A 17655-nucleotide genomic window follows, 5' to 3' on the forward strand; every position below is an offset into this window, starting at 1 on the left:
CCTGTGCTTGCAGACTTGGCTTGCATTAAACCCAGTGGCGTGGCAAAGGCCCCCAGTGAACGCTGGAGGCTTGCCTGAGGCGAGAGGATGTGGCTGAAGGATGTTCCCACGTGTCCGAAGAAGGGCTCTCGGAGGTGGCTTTCTGACAGGCTGCCTTGGGAGAACTTCCCCACAAGGGCACCCGCCTCCATGGCATGTTCCCCTCACCCCCAAGGGGTGGACACCTTTGGACATCCACTGTCTGTATTCCAGATTGTTTTTTAAAGTATTGTTCTTATTTCCCTCTTCCTTGGCATGTGTATTGACCCACCACAGGAGAACATCCTTATTAAAGTGCTCGCCCAGGGCCTAGACAATCACTTTTCAGAGGCCGCTGAGTGGGACCCTCACCTCTCTGCTTATTGGAAGAAAGTGCAAGGCAGGGAAGGAAACCACCTTTAAAACCGTGTGTCGAATGTGAGCTGTGTGCTGCGAATATGGATGAAGGTTTCCAGGAGAGAGCAGGGTGAGGAAGACTTGGGGCTTGGCATTTCCTAGAATTTTTTTTTTTTTAGATCAAAAGAGAAGGGAGAAGGAAGGGAGGGAGGAAGGACTATTGTTTTTCATTTAGTAGATCTGGGAGTTAGTTGCAGTTATATAGACCTTTGAAGACACAATGGGGCCTTCGAGAAGACTCTGTGTGCAGAAAGAGGTTGACTTTGTAGGCTTGGGCCTTAGTTCCTCATTTTCCGTTTCCTGAGGTCAAGGGTCATAGGATGGAAGACTGAACCGGGTTTGCTGTCTCTGCTCTCCATCTGGATGAGGCACTGTGTGGGGCCTGGCTCCTGCCCACGGGTGGCTGCTTCGTGGCTTTTGGCTGCCATGGATTGCAGACCCCGGGGAGAGGCTCGGTGAGCTTGGAGTTAGTTCATGGCCTTGCTTTGGGAGATCAGGGAGTTCATGCTGGAAAGCTTTGCCCCCTAGTGCCCCATGGGCTTGTCTCCCATGGAGCCCACATTCTGCCTCCTGGAGTGAGAACCTTGAGCCCTGAGAGGCCCACCTTGAGCTTGGAGCCCGGAAAACATCTTTCACAAGACACTCCAGGACAGGGGGGGCGGGGAGAACACATCTTTCACAAGACACTCCAGAGGGGGGAAAGGCGGGCTCTCATCTTTTCCTTCTCTTGACTCTGGTAGAATTCTCTGGTCCCCAAACACACAATGAAAACATTAGCTTTTGTTGTTGTTGTCCTTGTTGTTTAAGCCAGAATCCTGGGGACTAAACGTGTCTGGCCCAAATGGCACCACAGCCACCAGGAGGCCTCAGCCTGGTGCTGAGGCAGTCTTTTCTGGCCTCTGGTTCCACTCGGTCATGGTTCTCCTCTGGCTTTTGCTTGAATCCTGGGGGTCGAGTAGGTAGGTGCTGTATGCTTTCTGAATAGACTGGGGTCACCACAGGCATTTATTTCTCCAGGGCCCCATGGCTCACCTGCCCCAGCTTACCCCAGACATGTGACTACTGAGCCTGCCCTGCCCTGGGCATTGTGGGTGGGCAGGGATGGTGGCCTGTGGGTCTGACAGCTCTGGTCCAAAACTGCACTTACCCAGTGCCAGCTTCTCCAGCGGGCTTTGGGTGCCGAGGGCAGGGTTGGAATTGCGAGATGACCCTGGCTCCCCCTTCAGAAACCAGGCCTAGCCAGGCTGCCACCTGCGCTCCAGGTTGATACCTGCCACTCAGCCTTTCAGGAGGGCCGCTTGTGCCCCTGGGAGGAGGAGGGGGCTCCTCTGGGGTGGGAGTTTCTGCTTTAAGGAGGCTCTGGAAGCAGAGAGGCTGGTGTTTTCCACTGGGTGGAAATGTGGAGACCAGACAGTCGCTGCTTTCCCCTTGGGCCTCCGCACTGGGACCCCCAGGCCTTCCCCGCCGTCTGGCTTAGGTCTGGTGTCTGGTGCAGTGGGAGAGCTGTGTGTTGTAACTGTGGCCTTGGGTCAGACAGTGGCTGCTGTGTCGAAGGAGGCCTGAGAGAAGCCAGCTCCAGGTGCCGTTTGACCCAGGGTCAGGGGCTGGTCTAGCATTTGTCAAGATGCAAAAATCGCTGTTTGTTTCTGTATACATATGCGTGCCACATGTCTGGGTACACGTGCACACGCAGCCTCTGCCCCTTCCCGTCTGCCCTGTCAGCTACTCTTAGGTTAGAAGTGGTTAAGACATCTAGGTTTGTCAGGGGGAAGAAGTGGTGTGGGAGGTGGCATTGGAGGGAAATGTACCTTGTCCTCTATGAGTTAGGCGGTCCTGAGACAATGGCTGTTGGGGCCGGGGTCTCCTCCCTACCTCCCATCAACCCCCACGCTGAAAGATGCACTTCAGTCCCAGACTTGGGGGGATAGGAACCCCACTTGGCCAGGCACTGAAGCTTTTATGGGAGGAGGACGTTGGTGGACGGGGCGGCCAGCCGGACGGTGGGACGCTGCTGCCCCAGGGAGTGACCCCTGCCGTTGAACTTGGGAGGCGGGACGGGCCAGCTACCTGCTCCGAATTCGGGAAGGAGATCACAGCTGAGGGCTGGATGCTGCGTTCTGAAAGGTGTTGTGTAAGGCGGGCATGTCTGGGGCACGCGGGGAGCCATGAGGCAGGCAGGCACCAGATTGCCCCAGGTGGGGAGAAGAAAGTTTGGGGGAAACTCAAAGATGTTTGTCTCTGAGGTGGCCCGAAGCTGGGCTCCAAGTTTCCACCAAACGGGCCCCCGTGGGCTGCTCCGCGAGGAATCGTGCCTGGCCTGTGTGAGGCCCCGGGTTCCGCCCCCAGCACTGCAGGAAAATTAATAAGAGAATAACAAGAGTAAAAGATAGGCCCGTTCTTCCGCCTCTGTCCCCTGACACCACCCGAACTCGTGTGGCCACTATGTCCACCCCGGGGCACCCTGTGGTGCGATTTCCGTGTCAGACTCGCAGATTTCCAACCCTGGCTGGCAGTTTCTTTCTCTCACCAGTGTTGTTTGCTTCCTGTCGCAGAGAGGTTGTAAAGAATTCCCCACGGCCCCACGCACATATGGGGGTCCCACCGTGGGTCTCATCCGGCATCGTGCCCAAGGGTCAGAAGCCTGGAGCCCCTGCCCTGCTCTTGGCTGGAGGTCATTGAGTTTTGGTGCCTGCTGGCGCACTGCAGACCTGCCTGTTAGAAGCCCCAGCGCGCATGCTCAGCCAGGGCGCCCCGCAGTGTCCCTGACTGGCCAGCGGTTCCCTCAATCCCAGCTGCTCTGGTGAAGAGGCTGGGGGTGCCACCAAAGTCGGGTCATGAACCCCACACCCCCTTATGTCCCAGCACCCCATCGGGTCCTATTCAGAAACATGGGGAAGCAGAAAGGCAGAAGCTTGCCAGGGGGCGAGGCCCCAGTTTGGGAAGTAAGTATATGGGGGGCCCAGCCAGCAGCACAGGGGCCCTGCGTGGGTGGGCGGGGCCGCCTCTGGCTTGTGCAGCTGTGGCAACGTTGAGTGCAGCCGCCCCCTCCCACAGGCCCTGACCCCGCGGAGCAGCCCCTGCCTCGTCCCGGCCTGCCAGTCACTGGCAGACACATCTGTTGCCAAGAGGGGAAAATTCCCAGGATGGCTTGCCTACAGGAGCGTGGGGAGGGCTCAGTGCCCCCGGGGAAGCCTGGAAAAGTTTGGGGACATCCTTGAGCTTTCTGGCTTCGCTCGTCTGTTCCCAGGAGGATGGAGTCTTGCTTCCACTCTGCTTCCTGGTTGGGAGTGGAGGCATTATGTGCCAGGCACCAGCGATGCAGAGTTCTGAATCTTCAAGGGGCGCTGTTATCACCAGTTTATGGAGGCAAACTTGGGATCCCAGAGGGCAGAGCCCTTGCTGCAGGCCACATAGCGTAGCCAATGCTCAGTGGAGACACAAACCCCAGTTCCTGGTCCAGAATCCACACTGGAGTGCTCCCTGCCCCCAGCACATTTCCTTTACAAGACTCGCCCCCGTGGGATGTTTTAGGTTCTGTCCCAAGCCTGGAGGCCCGAGTTGGCCGGTGCACCAAGGAAGAGCACTAACAAGTTGTCACGGCCACAGGAAACCACCACACATTGCATTGGCCGTGGGAGGGAGGAGATGGAGTCTCGGCCTCCAGCTCCTGTGTGCATCAGGGCCCCGGCACTGGGAGCTGTCGCTGGCGTGCGTGATGATCAGGGGTTTCACGGGCACAGAGCACCCTTTCGTGCAGAGGTCTCACTCCACCATCTTGAGCTGGGTGCTGATTGCTGTCTCGGGTCTTAGCTGCTGTGTTTTGGAAGGAAGAGCAGGAATTTCTACACCGGGCTACTGAGTGTGCTGTTCGTGCAGTGCCTGGGGGCGGGGTGTGGTAAATGGTATTGGGGTGACGATAAGGTCCCCCACCTCATTGGCCTGCAGGGGCTGCCCGTCAGCACGCGCCAGCCCGGCCAGGCAGCTGCTCAGACTGCACAGCCCATCCCATGCTCAGAGCCCAAGGCAGCCAGATTTTTCTGAGCTGGGGCGAGTCATAGAGAGGCCCCCTTCGTTAGGAAGACTCCGCATTTGCCCATGGCTACAACAGATGCTATCCTTTAGGCTGAAACAACTTGTCCTGTCGGTGGAGAGCTGGACTGGGAGTTTAACCTGGACTGGGAGTTTAACCTTTAAGAAACACAAAGTAACAGTTTATGCCCAGACTTCCGCTGAGCCGGCACTTCAGTACTGGTCTGCCTCCCCAGGTGGCCGGGCCTGTCTTAGGTTACCTTCCAGAAGAAGGTGGAAAGTCAAAGGTGGAGGAGGCCCCTGAGCCTGCCCGAGTCCACACCCCCTTCCCACCCCATTTTGTAAATTCCCAGCCCACTAGCCGGAGCGCTTCGCCTGGCCGCGGCTCAAATCACCTTCTCCCAAACCTGTCGGTAATCATTCCCTAAACCCATGAATCAACTTTGCGCAAACGCCCTGAGTAATTCCTTTGTTCTTGTCTTTCTGCTTGGTACTGGGTGTCTGTGGAAGCCAAAGGTTTGGTCTTGCCGACGGGGTGATTCATTTATAGTGTCTGTGCCACCTCCGTCTCTCAGTCATTTCAGATCACCGGCCGTGCCGCCGAGCCGCGGGTGATTCACTCCAGACCCAGCCGAGCAGGTGAGGGGGTCACGGCCGCCGGGAGAACTGTTTCTCTCTTATCTATTTATAGGCTGCCGAAGGAGCGGGGAGGGCTGACAGGTGTCAATTATATGGGTCACTATAACCCACGAAACACCACTCACCCACTTTTTGAACAGACCCCGTTTGCGCCCGTCGATCTTGACAGCAGATGCCCGCTGGCCGGCTCTTGTCCTCGGTGCAGCTGTCCTGTTGGTGGCTCGTGGTCTCTGAGCAGGCTGACCCGCACGGAGACGTGCTCCCACCGATCCTGTACTGTTCTGGCTCACCATGATGCCTTTTAGCAAGTCTTCTGGCTGGGTCCAGCGTGAAACTTAAGGAGGGGGTCCACCCCTGAGCATTGGGGACCCCCTGCCCTGTCTGCAGTTCTAATAAAAATTATTCAGTGTTTTCAGTCTTTAGGTCTTCACATTAGGCTGTGAAGTCTCTGGGTTTATATGTGATGCTAATTTTCCCTAATTTTACTAGTTGCTTTGGGCCCTAAATAAAATTGTCACTGCTCTCTCATCTCCAGGGTAATTAGAACGGCCTGCCCGCGTGGCCCGGGGGGGTAATTAGGAGCCCAGCTTCTGGCATCCAGTAAATCGAGTTGCTTGGGATTAGCGGAGGACTATTTCTTCCTGCAAAATGTCTTTCCTGTAGGGGCTCCTCTGCCTGACGTCCGTGTGCCCGTCACCGGTGCGCTCAGTCTCACACCTGGCTCGGGTGTTCTGCCCATCCTCGGCCGGGCACAGAGCACGTCAGGTGGCAGCCCAGCTGCGTGGCTTGGGAAAGTTCACTGTGGGGAGATTTGCTGGTGACCCTCTAGTGACCCAGGCAGGATTTATTGACCTGCTTTGTGACTGTGGCTGTTGAGAGCATGGCATTCGATCTAACACTCCACTTGCTGCCTGTGACAGACATCGCTAATCGATTGTACCATCATCCTTGCTGGGCTGTGATCCTTACCTAGGTGGTGGTCTGAGCTCAGAGTGGGCTTAAGTGATGAGCTCTGTGTGTACCCAGGATGTAGAAAACAAAAATGGTCTGAACAGAACAGGGGTTGGGAGAACAGTGGGCTGTGACATGGCGGGGAAGGGCGGGGGGACGGGGTCTGGGTCCTTCCCTTGTCACCATGAGTTCGGGGCTGGTAACGAAGTCTCCACAGCCCCTTCCACGAGGTCTGAGGATGCCCCCACCCGTGGGCACCAGGACCCTGGACCTACATCCTTCTCCTCTCCCCAGCAGGCTCACGGGCCTCTCCACCTGGAGGGAGGTGCCGTGTACATGCGTGATTCCTGGAACGAGAGTCTCCCAGTGACTGTGATTAGATCCAGGGAGACTTGTTGTGAATGTGGTTGAGGTGAGGGTCAGGGACCCAGAAGTGCGCAGTGCCCTCTGGTTTAGTTACCAGCCTCTTCTTACAAGTCTCGATGGAGGGCCTTCCTAAGCACCATGCAGCCTTCCTTTACACTCTAGTGAGAGTGAGCTCTGGACCCTTTCTGTGCAGTAGACTCGGAAGTAAGTAAGGCTGGTGTTTGGGATGAGACCAGGAAGGGGAGACTCGGAGGCCTTGGCTGCAGGTGTGTGCTCAGCAGACTCCAGCAGTTCCTGTTGGCAGTGCCACCGGAGGCAGAGCCGAGCCACCTGCCAGAACTCAGCAGGGGGACGAGTGGCTTTGAACTTGGGCTGCAGCTTGTCCAGGCTTGGAGCGCAGAGGCTCCTGTCATGGAGTAGACGCATGGCTGATTTGGGACTTCTGCCTGTCTATGGATTTGGGATTTTCCCACCTGAGCCTGTGTCCCTTCCCGCAGGCCAGGAACACTCCCCCCGCCCCTCCTCCCCCACTTCCTTTCTTGACTCAGGACAGGGAAGTTGGCTGCTGGAGGAAGAAGGGGTCACTGGGACTCTTGGGGCACCAGGCATGTGGGAGAACGGCTGAGGAGCAGGCCCAGGGCACACCGAAGCCAAGCCCACACGTAGGACAATGCTCCAGCTCGGCGTCGGGTTCTCTCTGCAGCCGCCAAGGAGCCCAGGCTCATCCCCTTCCCACGCCCCCCCCCATCTCTTCTCTGCCCTGTTTTCCCCTCTCAAATGAGCACAACTGAGCCACCTCACAATCTTGAGAGAGTGACGGGGGTGGGGGTTCCCAGCTCGGGAGGTGTTCTCTGCAGTTGTGTGCACACTCGAGCAAGGTGGCGTGTCTGGACAGGCGTGTGCGTGTCTCAGCTGCCCATAGCCGGCTGCGACCTCGTCCCCCCACAATGCCCCTAGCCCCCCGCGGGGCCCTGTCCCCACCTGCCCGAGCGCAAAGGACCCAGCTGCGTGCGCACCGCATTTGTCAGGCTTTGACGCTGACACCCGTGACCCCACTCTGGGGTGGCCTAGGTCAGGGGGCCCCGGTTCCTTCCCTGTAGAATACACCATGTCCATGAGCCAGGGCAGAAGGGCTGCGCCCTGGGATGCCAGGTGGGAACACGTTCCATAACCTGAATGTGAGCCCCGAGGCCTGGGCTCTGTCCCAGCTGCAGCCGGAAGGGGCCTTCGGGGCTGTCCAGCGCCTCTGGGTCTCCGTGGCCCCCACAGCCATGCGGGCCAGCCCCGAGCGCCTCCGCCATGTGCCCGCCCACCACACCTGGCCTGCACCTCAGGAGCGAGGATATGGGTGACCCCAGACAGATGAGTCATGTCTTGGGGAGGAGGTTACTCGGAGGCGGTAAGCACAGACAGCCGCTTAGAATGTCTGGGGCTGGGGTGTGGCCCGTGAGTGGGTGCACTTGGTAAGTGGGTGCACTCGGCGTCCTGGAGAGCGGGGAGGGGCCGGCAGTCTGTGGTCTGGTGTGCTCTGCTCCAGCATTTTCTTTTTTTGCGGGGGGTGCCGGTCCTGACAGGGGCTTGAACTCAAGGCCTGGGCATTCTTGCTTAACGTTTTTTGTGCAAACCTGGTGCTCTACCACTTGAGCCACGGCTCTGCTTCCAGCCTTCTTAATTGGAGATGAGTCTCCCTGACTTTTTTTTTTTTTTGTCCAGGCTGGCTTTGAACATCAATCCTCAGGTCTCAGCCTCCTGAATAGCCAAGGTGATAGGCAGGCCTGAGCGCTCCAGCATTTCCTGAACGGCGTGGAGGACATGCCTGTGGCTCGTGCAGCCAGCAGTGCTGACTTTCTGGGGCTCTGAGGACAGCCCCCAGCTGCCGCTGGCATGTCTTCCCAGTGCCCATGCTGTGCCCCGCTGGTGTCACATTCAACTCCTGTGGGAACTGTGAAATCTGTTCTACAGCTGGGGAAACTGAGGCTCCAGGACTGCAAGGCCAACGGCTGGGGAAGCGGTCCTACCACTCTACTGTGAAAGTTCCATAAGATCTGAGGGCCCAGAGCAAGCTGGCCACCCAGGAGAAGGTTAGGGATGATGTGCGTGCGGGCATTTTTTTTAAAGCTTATTGCCATGTGCTTGTGATCACGTGTATTAAAAATACGCCTGGGAAGATAGGGGGAGCGTGGACCGATTTCGGTTCTAAGACCAAGCTGAGCAGCAAAGCGAGTAGGCTGAATGGCCATCTCGGTTGCAAAGAAAACTGCTTTGGAGCTTTAACGGGCTGCCTGGAGGTGGCAGAAGCCAGGAGGGCTGGAGTGACTCCTGGGAAGCTGGGTCTGAACCCCGGAGCCCCTCACACGTCTTTAACAAACAATTACAGACCTGGCTTTCCCTCCAGAGGGAAGCACTTTCTTCCCTGGCCTTCTAAGGTCACCCAGTCATTTGAAAGTCAGGGTCAACTCCATCGTAATGAGATGGAGCCATGGGGTCATGTCCAGCGGGAGTGGGAAGGGCTGTTGGTTGCAGGGGTCTGAGAACACAGGGACGGGGGGGTACCCCCCCACCTGCAGAGGCACAGTGCAGACACACAGCGGGCGGTGGGCCACCGTCTCGGGATGACAGGTGACTGACGAGATGGCTGGGGGCCATGCCAGTGCCCTGCCAGCCTCTCCCACACACTCAGGTGTGCCCGAGCTCTCCGGGTGTGGGTGACAGGCCCGTGGTGGCCTCAGGGCACAGATGTGTGCAGGCTGCTCTCTCCGTGGCCAGTGTTTGCCCAGTGGAAGCTGTGGTAGGCTGTGGGACGTTTCTTTAGCTCCTGGCAAGGGGGACACAGTGGGGAAAGGCAAGCTGTGTCCATCCCAGGACCGGTGCCCACCCCACGCCTCCGTCCGCCCCCGCTCACAGAGAGCCCCGCAGGGAGGCCCTGGATCCTGGGCCTGGAGGCTGGTTCTGCACCACCAGGAGGGGACAGACTGAGGGGAGACACCCCCAGCTTCTGCCTGCTGTGTGGGACGGGGCAGCAGTTCCCCGCTCCCGCCTCTCTGCTCTTCCTGCGCCATCCCGCGCCGCCCCTACCTGACTACCTGTCTAGGAATTTTTATTGCTGCCCACAGGGGCTTGGCAGCCTGGCAGCTGGAATGTGATCTCCCGGCCCCGGGAGGCCTGGGTCCGGTCGCTTCAGACAGACAGCTCCTGGCAGCTGGCACAGCCGAGGGCACGGCCCCCTGGCCTGCTCCCAGGCCTGGCGTGGGCATCCTGGGCCTCTGCTTTGCGGCTGGGCTGGGCTTTGTGCTCGTTCTTTGTGCTCTGATTCCTCAGGGTTCATTCCTCTTCCATTTCAGTTTGCCCGTGTCTGGGAGCTCTTGACCCAGGGCGGAACTGTGAGACGAACAGCTGATCCCCAGGACAATGGGTGTCCCTGGTCCCTGAGCCGCAGCTGCGCCGTGTCTCGCAGCGGGGCTGACTCCCTCCCACGGGCGCTCGCTGCCGTCCCGCTGCACGGGGTGGACACAGAGGCCGGGAAGGTGTCTGTCTCATGACTGCAGGCCACGGAGCCCGGCCACGGTCTGGCTCTAAGGGCCATCGATGGTGCCAAGCATGTGCTGTGTGCTCAGCCAAGGGACGGTCCTGGCCCCTCTGTCTGGCCTGTCACTGTGAGTTTGGGATAGACGGAGGCCCAGGACCTGGCAGTGCCAGGCTGGGACAAGAGGCGGAAGGCTGACTCAGCCTCCACAGGCCCCCCTCCAGGGGGCACTCAGCTGGCAGAGGAGAACCACCCTGTCTGCCCTCCACCTGGCAGCCTCGGCCCCTGGAACTCCTCCATGCCTGCCTCCCTGGCAGCGAGTGAGCCCTTCTGGAGAAACACTGGCCCGAGCACAAACAAGGAGCGGGCCCAGGCTCCCAGGCACCAGAGGCCATGAACTTGGGGTCTCTGCCCCTGTCCTCCTTCCTGTCTCCAGCCCCCACAGTTCCACCAACACACCTGCCCAGAACGGAACCAGCAGAGCCCTGATGGTAGTCAATTGCAGGCATCTTCCATCAGGCCAGGTGGGCGGCGCCCAGTTAGGGGGTGCGAGCGGAAGCCTGGGCGCTGGCCGCCGCTGGCCAGCGCTGGCTCAGATGGCCTGGCCTCCCACCCCCATCACTTAGGAGTGGGTTCATAGGGTGCCTCCTCCCCAAGCCTGCTTCCTAATCCTACACAGGGCTCGAGTCACCACCCACTGCATGGGTCTCCAAGAGAATTAAAAGCCAGCACAGCAAACTCTCAGAACTCAGAACGAAGCGTGTGTTCTTTTTTATTGAGCCCCAGCTCAATATTGTGGCTCAAATTTATTGTGGCTCAGGCCTGTAATCCTAGCTACTTGGGAGGTAGAGATTCGAGAGCATGGTTCAAGATCAGCTCGGGCGTAAAAGTTCACAAGACCCCATCTTAACCAGTGGCTGGACGTGGTGATATCTGCCTGCCCTTCCAGCCAAAGGGGTGGCATGTTTAGGAAGATCACAGCTCAGGCAGAAAGCAAGACCCTACAAAAAGGGTGTGGAGATGTGGCTCAAGTGGCAAAGCGCTTGCCTAGCAAGTACAAGGCTCTGAATTCAGTCTCCCACAAGGGGTGGAGATGAGGCTGGTACTGGTGGAGAAGAGGCTGTAGGTGCCCTAGAACTTTGCTGTAAAAAGGGAGAGGAGGAAGCAGGGCATCCCTGACTCCAGCTGGAAGAGTCTGCAGGCTTCTGGAGCCAGAGATGCTAGAATGGGTCCCTACGTATGAATAGGAGTTCTTCCCAAAGAGAGAGAAGTTTCTTGGAGAGATTGCAGGCTTCAGCTTCCCTCCCCCGTTTCTGCAGCAGGCTGAGGTGTCCTCGATGTGGGGCCGAGCCCGAGGTGGTGCCGCTTTCTGACCTTCCACAGGCCCTGGGGCAGGGAAGGGTGAGTCACGGGGCCTGCCATGCTCCTGCTCTGACCTGGCTGATTTTCCCCAGCTGGGAGTGATCGCCTTTGGGGAAAAGCCCCTCATGCCTGGGGGGACAGGACAAGAGCTGTGAGGTGTAGGAGCAAGGGCCAGCCATGCCGGGTGAGGGGTATTGGCAGGCTCTCGAGGCCCTGCCCTGAGTTGGGCCAAGTTGGGCACCGGCACAAGCCCAGTGAACCTTCGAGACTCAGCCCTCGTGTGGAATCTTGCGCTGCTCCTTCTGAACCCGCCTGGGACCCCAGCCAGGCCTGCTGCAGAGGGAGCTGATCAGAAGCGGGGAGGCGGCTCCCCTCTTCCCACACGGGCGCAGGGGGCCCTGGGGTCCTGGAGGGGATGTGTCGTTGATGACTGATCTTAATATTTCACACCATTGATGGGTATGTTGAGCACGTTTCTTGAGCACCTACTATGTTAGATGCCATGTGGTTAGTAGGTGCTAGAAACCTAGAGCCACAGAATGGACTCATCTCTGTGCGAGGCATGGAGTGAGGCGGGAAGCCAGGGTGTGCACAGCAGGCGTCTGTAGCGTCCTGCTGGGCCAGCCCCGGGTCTCCACCGTCACCGGGAGCCACTGCCTTCCCTCTGCGATGAGAACTGCCGTCACAGATCGTGGTGGTGCTGGTATTTTGGTATGCCCTGGCCCTGGGTCTCCCCTCTCCGGAGGGGAGCAGCTTGGAGGTGTCGGGTTGGCAGGTGCGGTCTTTGGACAGAGTCCACGCTGTGGGATCCCAGCCGTAGTATCTACCTGCCACATCAGCCGGCCGTCCGATTCCCCGAGCTCCACTCCCAGATTAGCCAACCACAGATCGAAAAGACTTGGAACATCGGGTCTGTGCTGACCACGTGCAGACTTTGCTCCATGACGTGGTGCCAGTTAGCAGCCTCGGTGTGGTGTTAGGCATTGTTTTGGTGCAGGCTGCGGTGAAGCCCAGGGCCTCCCAAGTTCTAGGCCATAGTATTAGGCCTTGTGAATGGCCCAGACATGATTTAAACAAACTCCAAGACTGCAGAGCAGATCAGAGGCCCTGGGGCCTCCTGAGAGCCAGGGAGGGCTCTCGGGGAGTGGAGGTCCCGCACTGGTAGACGTGGTGTCTGGGGATGAATGGAGCGCTCCCTCGATTTGCAACACGGCTCCCAATCGATCTGAGAGCCAGGCAGGGAAGACCCTTGGGTCCCTGGGCCACTTGGCCTGCACTGCACAGGGAGCTTCTAAACTGATGGTGCTAAGAGCTAGTGTGTGAGATGCGTCTCAAAGTAGTGGGGAGGGGGGTGCTTCATCGAGAGAGTGACCTAGGTCGAATTACCCATGCGGGCTTCCAGCCTGGTCTCTGCCCCCAGAGCACAGGGCTGCGTGTGTACGATGCGCAGGGGTGGTCCCAGCCGGAGTGCCCCCCCGCTCTCCCCAGGCCTGGCTCACCCACTGCCCCAGCTGCCCGCCACAGCCAGAAGCTGTCCTGGTCACACGAAGCCCTCCTTACATGCTAGACACCCTTGCTTGCTTTTGTTCTAAGAGGTCATAGATTTAAGAGTGGGCCCCAGAAAGTGGGCCTTGGGCCTAACAAAGAAAGGGTGGAGTGGGTGAGAGCAGGCCCGGGTTCGAGTGACAGCTCCCCGTTCAGTTTGTACGGATGGCTGGTGCGCGGACGGCAGGGGACCAGGCCGCTCTCCTACGCAGACACCCTTCGCAGCCCCATCCAGTGGACGCCCCCTTGGCCGGTGTGCCCACAGCTGCCCAGCAGACGCCATCTACATAAACCCACAGCCCCTGCCAAAGCATCTGCGCAGGCTGCCAGTGGGCACCCAGGGCCCCAGGCCTGAGCCAAAGCAGCCAGTGCGGGGCAGGCAGCCGAGCGGCTCTGCCAGCGTCTTCAGCTGCCTGGGTGCTGTCCATGTCTGTCTGGGTGCTCAAAGGGGCCAGCAAAGCCCCCAAGCAAATGGGACTCTCAAGCCACCTTGTCGCTGGCCATTAGTGACCAACGGGTCCAGTATATGGCCAAGGAGAGACCCAGTCTCCAGTGCGGAGTCCCGGTTGCCCACCAAGCAGGCCGTGGCTTTGGGGCCCCAGCAGTCTTGTCTGTGAAGTGTCGGGCGGCTCACCCAGGAGGGAAGTGTGCGTTACCTGGGGCCAACCACGCCCCCGCTGGTCTGGAGCCTTGGTGACTGTCCTGTCGCCAGGCCCAGACACTTCCTGATGCAGTCACCAGGCGACTCGCATCCACCTCCCGGATGTTGGCAATGCCTGGAGACATTTTAACTGCCCAAACTGGGGGTGCCTAAGGGTTTTCCTGGAGCCCAGTGGGCAAGGGCTGAGTAGCCCGTAGTGCCCAGGCCCAGAGAACCAGGAGAGCCGGGGTATCACACAACCCAGGTCCTGAGACCCCCAGCATGACCCTGCCGTCACTGTTTGAATGAACCCAAATGGAAAACGGGTTTCTCTGACCTATACGGACAAACAGAGGCCTTGGGGGGGGGAGGAGGAGGCCCCCAGGAGGGCTGGCAATTTGTGAGGCACCCAAAGAGGCCGGTGCCAGGTGCTGGGTGCAGTTAGAGATGGGCAGGGGAGGCAGGGAGGATGTGGTGTTGGTCAGGCGAGCACACCCGCCCCCCCCCACCTTGGCTGTGCCACTGTGTGCTGTGTTGCCATCCGCTTGCCCCCTCTGGCCACCCCTCCTGGTGCTGCTGCTGGAAGAAGCCCCAGGACTGGGGTGTCACAGAGCTCATTAACCCTTGGAGAAGGAGGAGCAGTTTACTGTGGTGGATAAAGATGCATGCCAAGGCCCTGAAGAGTGTGTGACACCTTTGGGAACTGCAGAACTGCCAGGGTGGCTGGAGATGGAAATTAAAGGGGGAGCAGATAGAGACGGAGCAGCAAGAATGGGTCAAGAATGACCCTGAGAGTCAGGCAGGGACCTGGGGGGTGGGGGGCGGGACTGGGGGCTGAGCTCTTCAAGAAAGGTGCAGTGATCGATTAGTAATGTCTGCTGTGGCACTCGTACAAAGGAGTGGCAATGAATATGTTGGAAAAAATCGCAAGTCTTTGAGATAGCTAGGCTTTTTCTCATCCTGGCAATTTACCCTGGGCAAGTCACAGCCCTTCTGGCCATGGAGTGTGCTATTAAGTAGTAGGCTGAGTCTGCTGACTTCTATAGGTCTTATATCCTGTCACTGGACGTCTTGCAGCCACCGTGGCCCGAGAGTGCACCCAGAGAAGGAAATTGCCCTGCCAGGCTCCTTAACAAAAGGGAACCCGTGCCAGGGCCTGGTCCACACCTCTGCCTCAGCCACGTCTTCCAGAGCCCATGCACCTTGTCTGGAGGACCCGAAGCTTTGTCCTCTGAAAGCAGAGTCCTGGGGCCGCCCCGGCAGTCATAGAAATGAGCGTGTGGAAGTGGAACAAGACCAGAGGACACAGGAAAACACCAGGGGCTTCTGCCCTCTTGACACGAGCCGTGGCCTTCCCACGGTGATTCTCCAAAGCCTCCAGCCTGTAATGCCATCCCTGGTTCCCTCCTGGAGACACAGTCTGATGGAGACGCTCTCGGTGGGTGCTCCTGCGTGCTGGGAGCCCTGCCCCGTTCCCTGCCTGGACCAGAGTTCTCACCGGGGCCTCGCCCCCAGGTCACAGCCGCAGACACGAGAGTGAGGCAGGCCGGTGCTCGCGGCTGACCTCCGCCCAGACCGCAGCCCTGCAGATGGTTAGGATCCCGTCTCACGGTGTGGGAAACTGAGGCACGAAGAGATGACCATCCATGGGCCACCGAGGTTGAATGAGCTGTGATGTGTCTCACATCTGGTCTTTGGGAAGGAAGAAGGGGAAGAGGAGGAAACAGGAACCGGTGGCATCTAAAGGAGGGACCCCGCGGCCGGCACTGGCAGGGGACGGGCTGGGCACTGCTGGGGGGCTGCAAATCCCCAGGGGGGAATAAACGTTGAGACGCCCTCCCGCTTAGGAGTCCCACCCCTGGTGGCCTCTCAGCCCGTGGCCTGGAGCTGAGTTGAGCACGTGGCCTTTGGTGGGACCCCAGTGGCCCCCAGAGGAGCTGTTCCTCTGCCCTTTGAGCCCAGGGCCACCCCAAGGACACGTGCTGGCAGCACCCCCTCTGCCGTGCTCCTGCAGAGAGAGAGGGTGACAGTTCACTGGGCCCGTTTCACCCAGAGCCAGGCCCCCACAGAATGCGGAACTGGGACACCTCCAGTCTCCCCCCTCCTTTTGTTCTTCACTGCACCCCTCACCCCGAAGAGGGACGGGCTGTCCCTGTGTGTCCCGAGCTGACCCTTTGGGTGGCACTCCCCCCTCTGAGGCCAAGCCGCCGCCACAAAACCAGAACCCTCTTCTTGCAGCTTCCATGAGGTCCAGAGTGATCTGCGGGGGAGCCCCAGGCGACCATTCCTCTTCTTTTCCTCTTTCTCTCCAGCCTGCAGCCCTTCCCCTCCCCGCTCCCCGGCACACCCCAACGCAGACCGATAGCTTCACGTTTTCATTTGAGGCCATCTGACAAATGGCTTTCGATGGAGAAAGCAATCCTGCTTCTTTAAATGGCTACTTTGTCAGCGTGTCTCCCGTGCTGTAAAAAGTCTTTGTTATGTGTCTAGACGGCACGCCGGCAGAATATTTGGTCTGCGTGAGGGGAGAGAGACCTGACAAGGTTGGGTTCGTTTACGGCCTCATTTCAAGTGGGATTTCCAAACGCTGGCTCATAAACGGACGCTGGCGCAGACTCCCCGGCCACCTCGGCCCGCAGCAGCCCTTCTTGGGTTTTGTTTCTATGTTGTTTGACTTTTAAGTCATGTGCTGAGGGCTCTGGCAGTGCAGGGGGCGGGGGGGGGGGCGCTGCGAGGGGCACACCTCCTTTCTGTGTCTTCCTGACTGTCTAGACGTCCCGCAGATGTGCGTTCTGGGGGAAATTGCTTTTCCCTCTACCCTGCTCAGTGTGGAGGTTACAGGCACTGGGGGCCCTCCCCCCCTTCAAAGGAAGGCACTGTGCCCCCTGAAGGGTCTGTATTTATAACACATCTACTTGAGTGTGCTAATTTTACACCACCATCCGAAAGAAGAAGAGACGTTGCAAATGATGACTCCCTCCTGAGGGGGGAGGGGCCTCCCCACAAACTCTCCCCTCTTGACACTTGTGTGTGTGTGTGTGTGTGTGTGTGTGTGTGTGTGTAGAAAAGAGAGGGGGGCGGGTATAGACTGATGGAACAGCAGAGGGTGGTTTGGAAGAGGTCGGGCCGCTGAACGGCGTCTGAAGTTCGGTTTGGTGCTAGCGGCTGCGTTAGTCAGCTGTGCTGCCATCCTGACCGGGTCATGGTTGTCCCCTTCCAGGGCAGAGGCTCTGAACCCCTGACTGGACATCATCTGCTCCCATATAAACGGAACTCATGGCCTCCCAGCACCCCGAGAAGTGAGGTCTTCTTCTGCCAGACCGCCATAGTGAGGGGTCTGTGTCCACACGCCCACCCTGGGGCAGCGGTGACTAGCTCCAGAGGGCCTCTCCCTCCCTCCTCCCCCCCCAGCAAGGGCTGAAGGGTGGGGGGCTCACCTTGCCTGCCTCCCAGCCGCCCGGGACCCTGCCTCGAACACTTGTCATCACTGCTGGCTGAGCCCGAGCGTCTCACCGCCCGCCTGCAGCCCCCTCTGCGCTCTGCGGGTGGAGCCTGGAAGGTGGGGGGGCAGTGTGAGGCTGGGGCTTGTCTCCTGGGACCCCCGAGAGAGCTCGTGGCCGCTGCCACCATGCCAGGGCACCCAGCGCTGCCCCCGGCTTCTCTCCCCCCCATGACCCCAGTGGAGTGTTTGGAGGGGAAAGGCCAGACAGCACCCCAAGTCTGTGAAGGGTGCTCCCCCACAGCCTGTGCCCTCGGGAGCCCCTCCCCAGGAAGGGCTCCATCCTGGAGCAGGGGAAGGAGCACAGTGCGCCAGGCCCCGGCCCGCACGGCACGTGAGGGAGACGGGGGCACCGAGCCCTGCTCCCCCGAGCCCTGCCGCCCCGAGCCCGCCTTCTCTGCAGCCAGAGAAGTAAGCGTGACTGGAGGGAGAGAGTGCCCGCCCAGCCCTGCGCTCCAGCACGCACACCCTAATTATGACCAGCTACGCGTCCTGTGTATTGATGGGCAGGGACCCCAATGCCACCTAGCCTGTGAATGCCCGAAGCCCGGGACTTGAGACCTGAGACCTTCTCCTCTTTCCCCTTCTCCCCCTCCTCCTCTTCTTCCCTGCTCCTCCCCCTCCCCATCCTCCTCCCCATCCTCCTCCTCCCCCCTCCTCCTCCTC

At 59.3% G+C, this 17655-nt stretch overlaps 1 protein-coding gene across 1 annotated transcript in view; it reads left to right on the plus strand.

Annotated features, from left to right (window-relative positions):
- Positions 1 to 469: 469 nt before the first annotated feature.
- Positions 470 to 17655, plus strand: part of Pmepa1 (prostate transmembrane protein, androgen induced 1) — a 42852-nt gene continuing 25666 nt past the window's right edge. Inside the window, exon 1 of the mRNA XM_013024292.1 lies at positions 470 to 505. Coding sequence (XP_012879746.1) covers positions 481 to 505 — 25 coding nt within the window. The 5' untranslated portion in view covers positions 470 to 480. The remainder of the gene's footprint in view (positions 506 to 17655) is intronic.

Source organism: Dipodomys ordii, unplaced genomic scaffold (genome assembly GCF_000151885.1).
Source record: "Dipodomys ordii isolate 6190 unplaced genomic scaffold, Dord_2.0 Scaffold75, whole genome shotgun sequence".
In the NCBI taxonomy this organism is placed as follows: Eukaryota; Metazoa; Chordata; class Mammalia; order Rodentia; family Heteromyidae; genus Dipodomys; species Dipodomys ordii.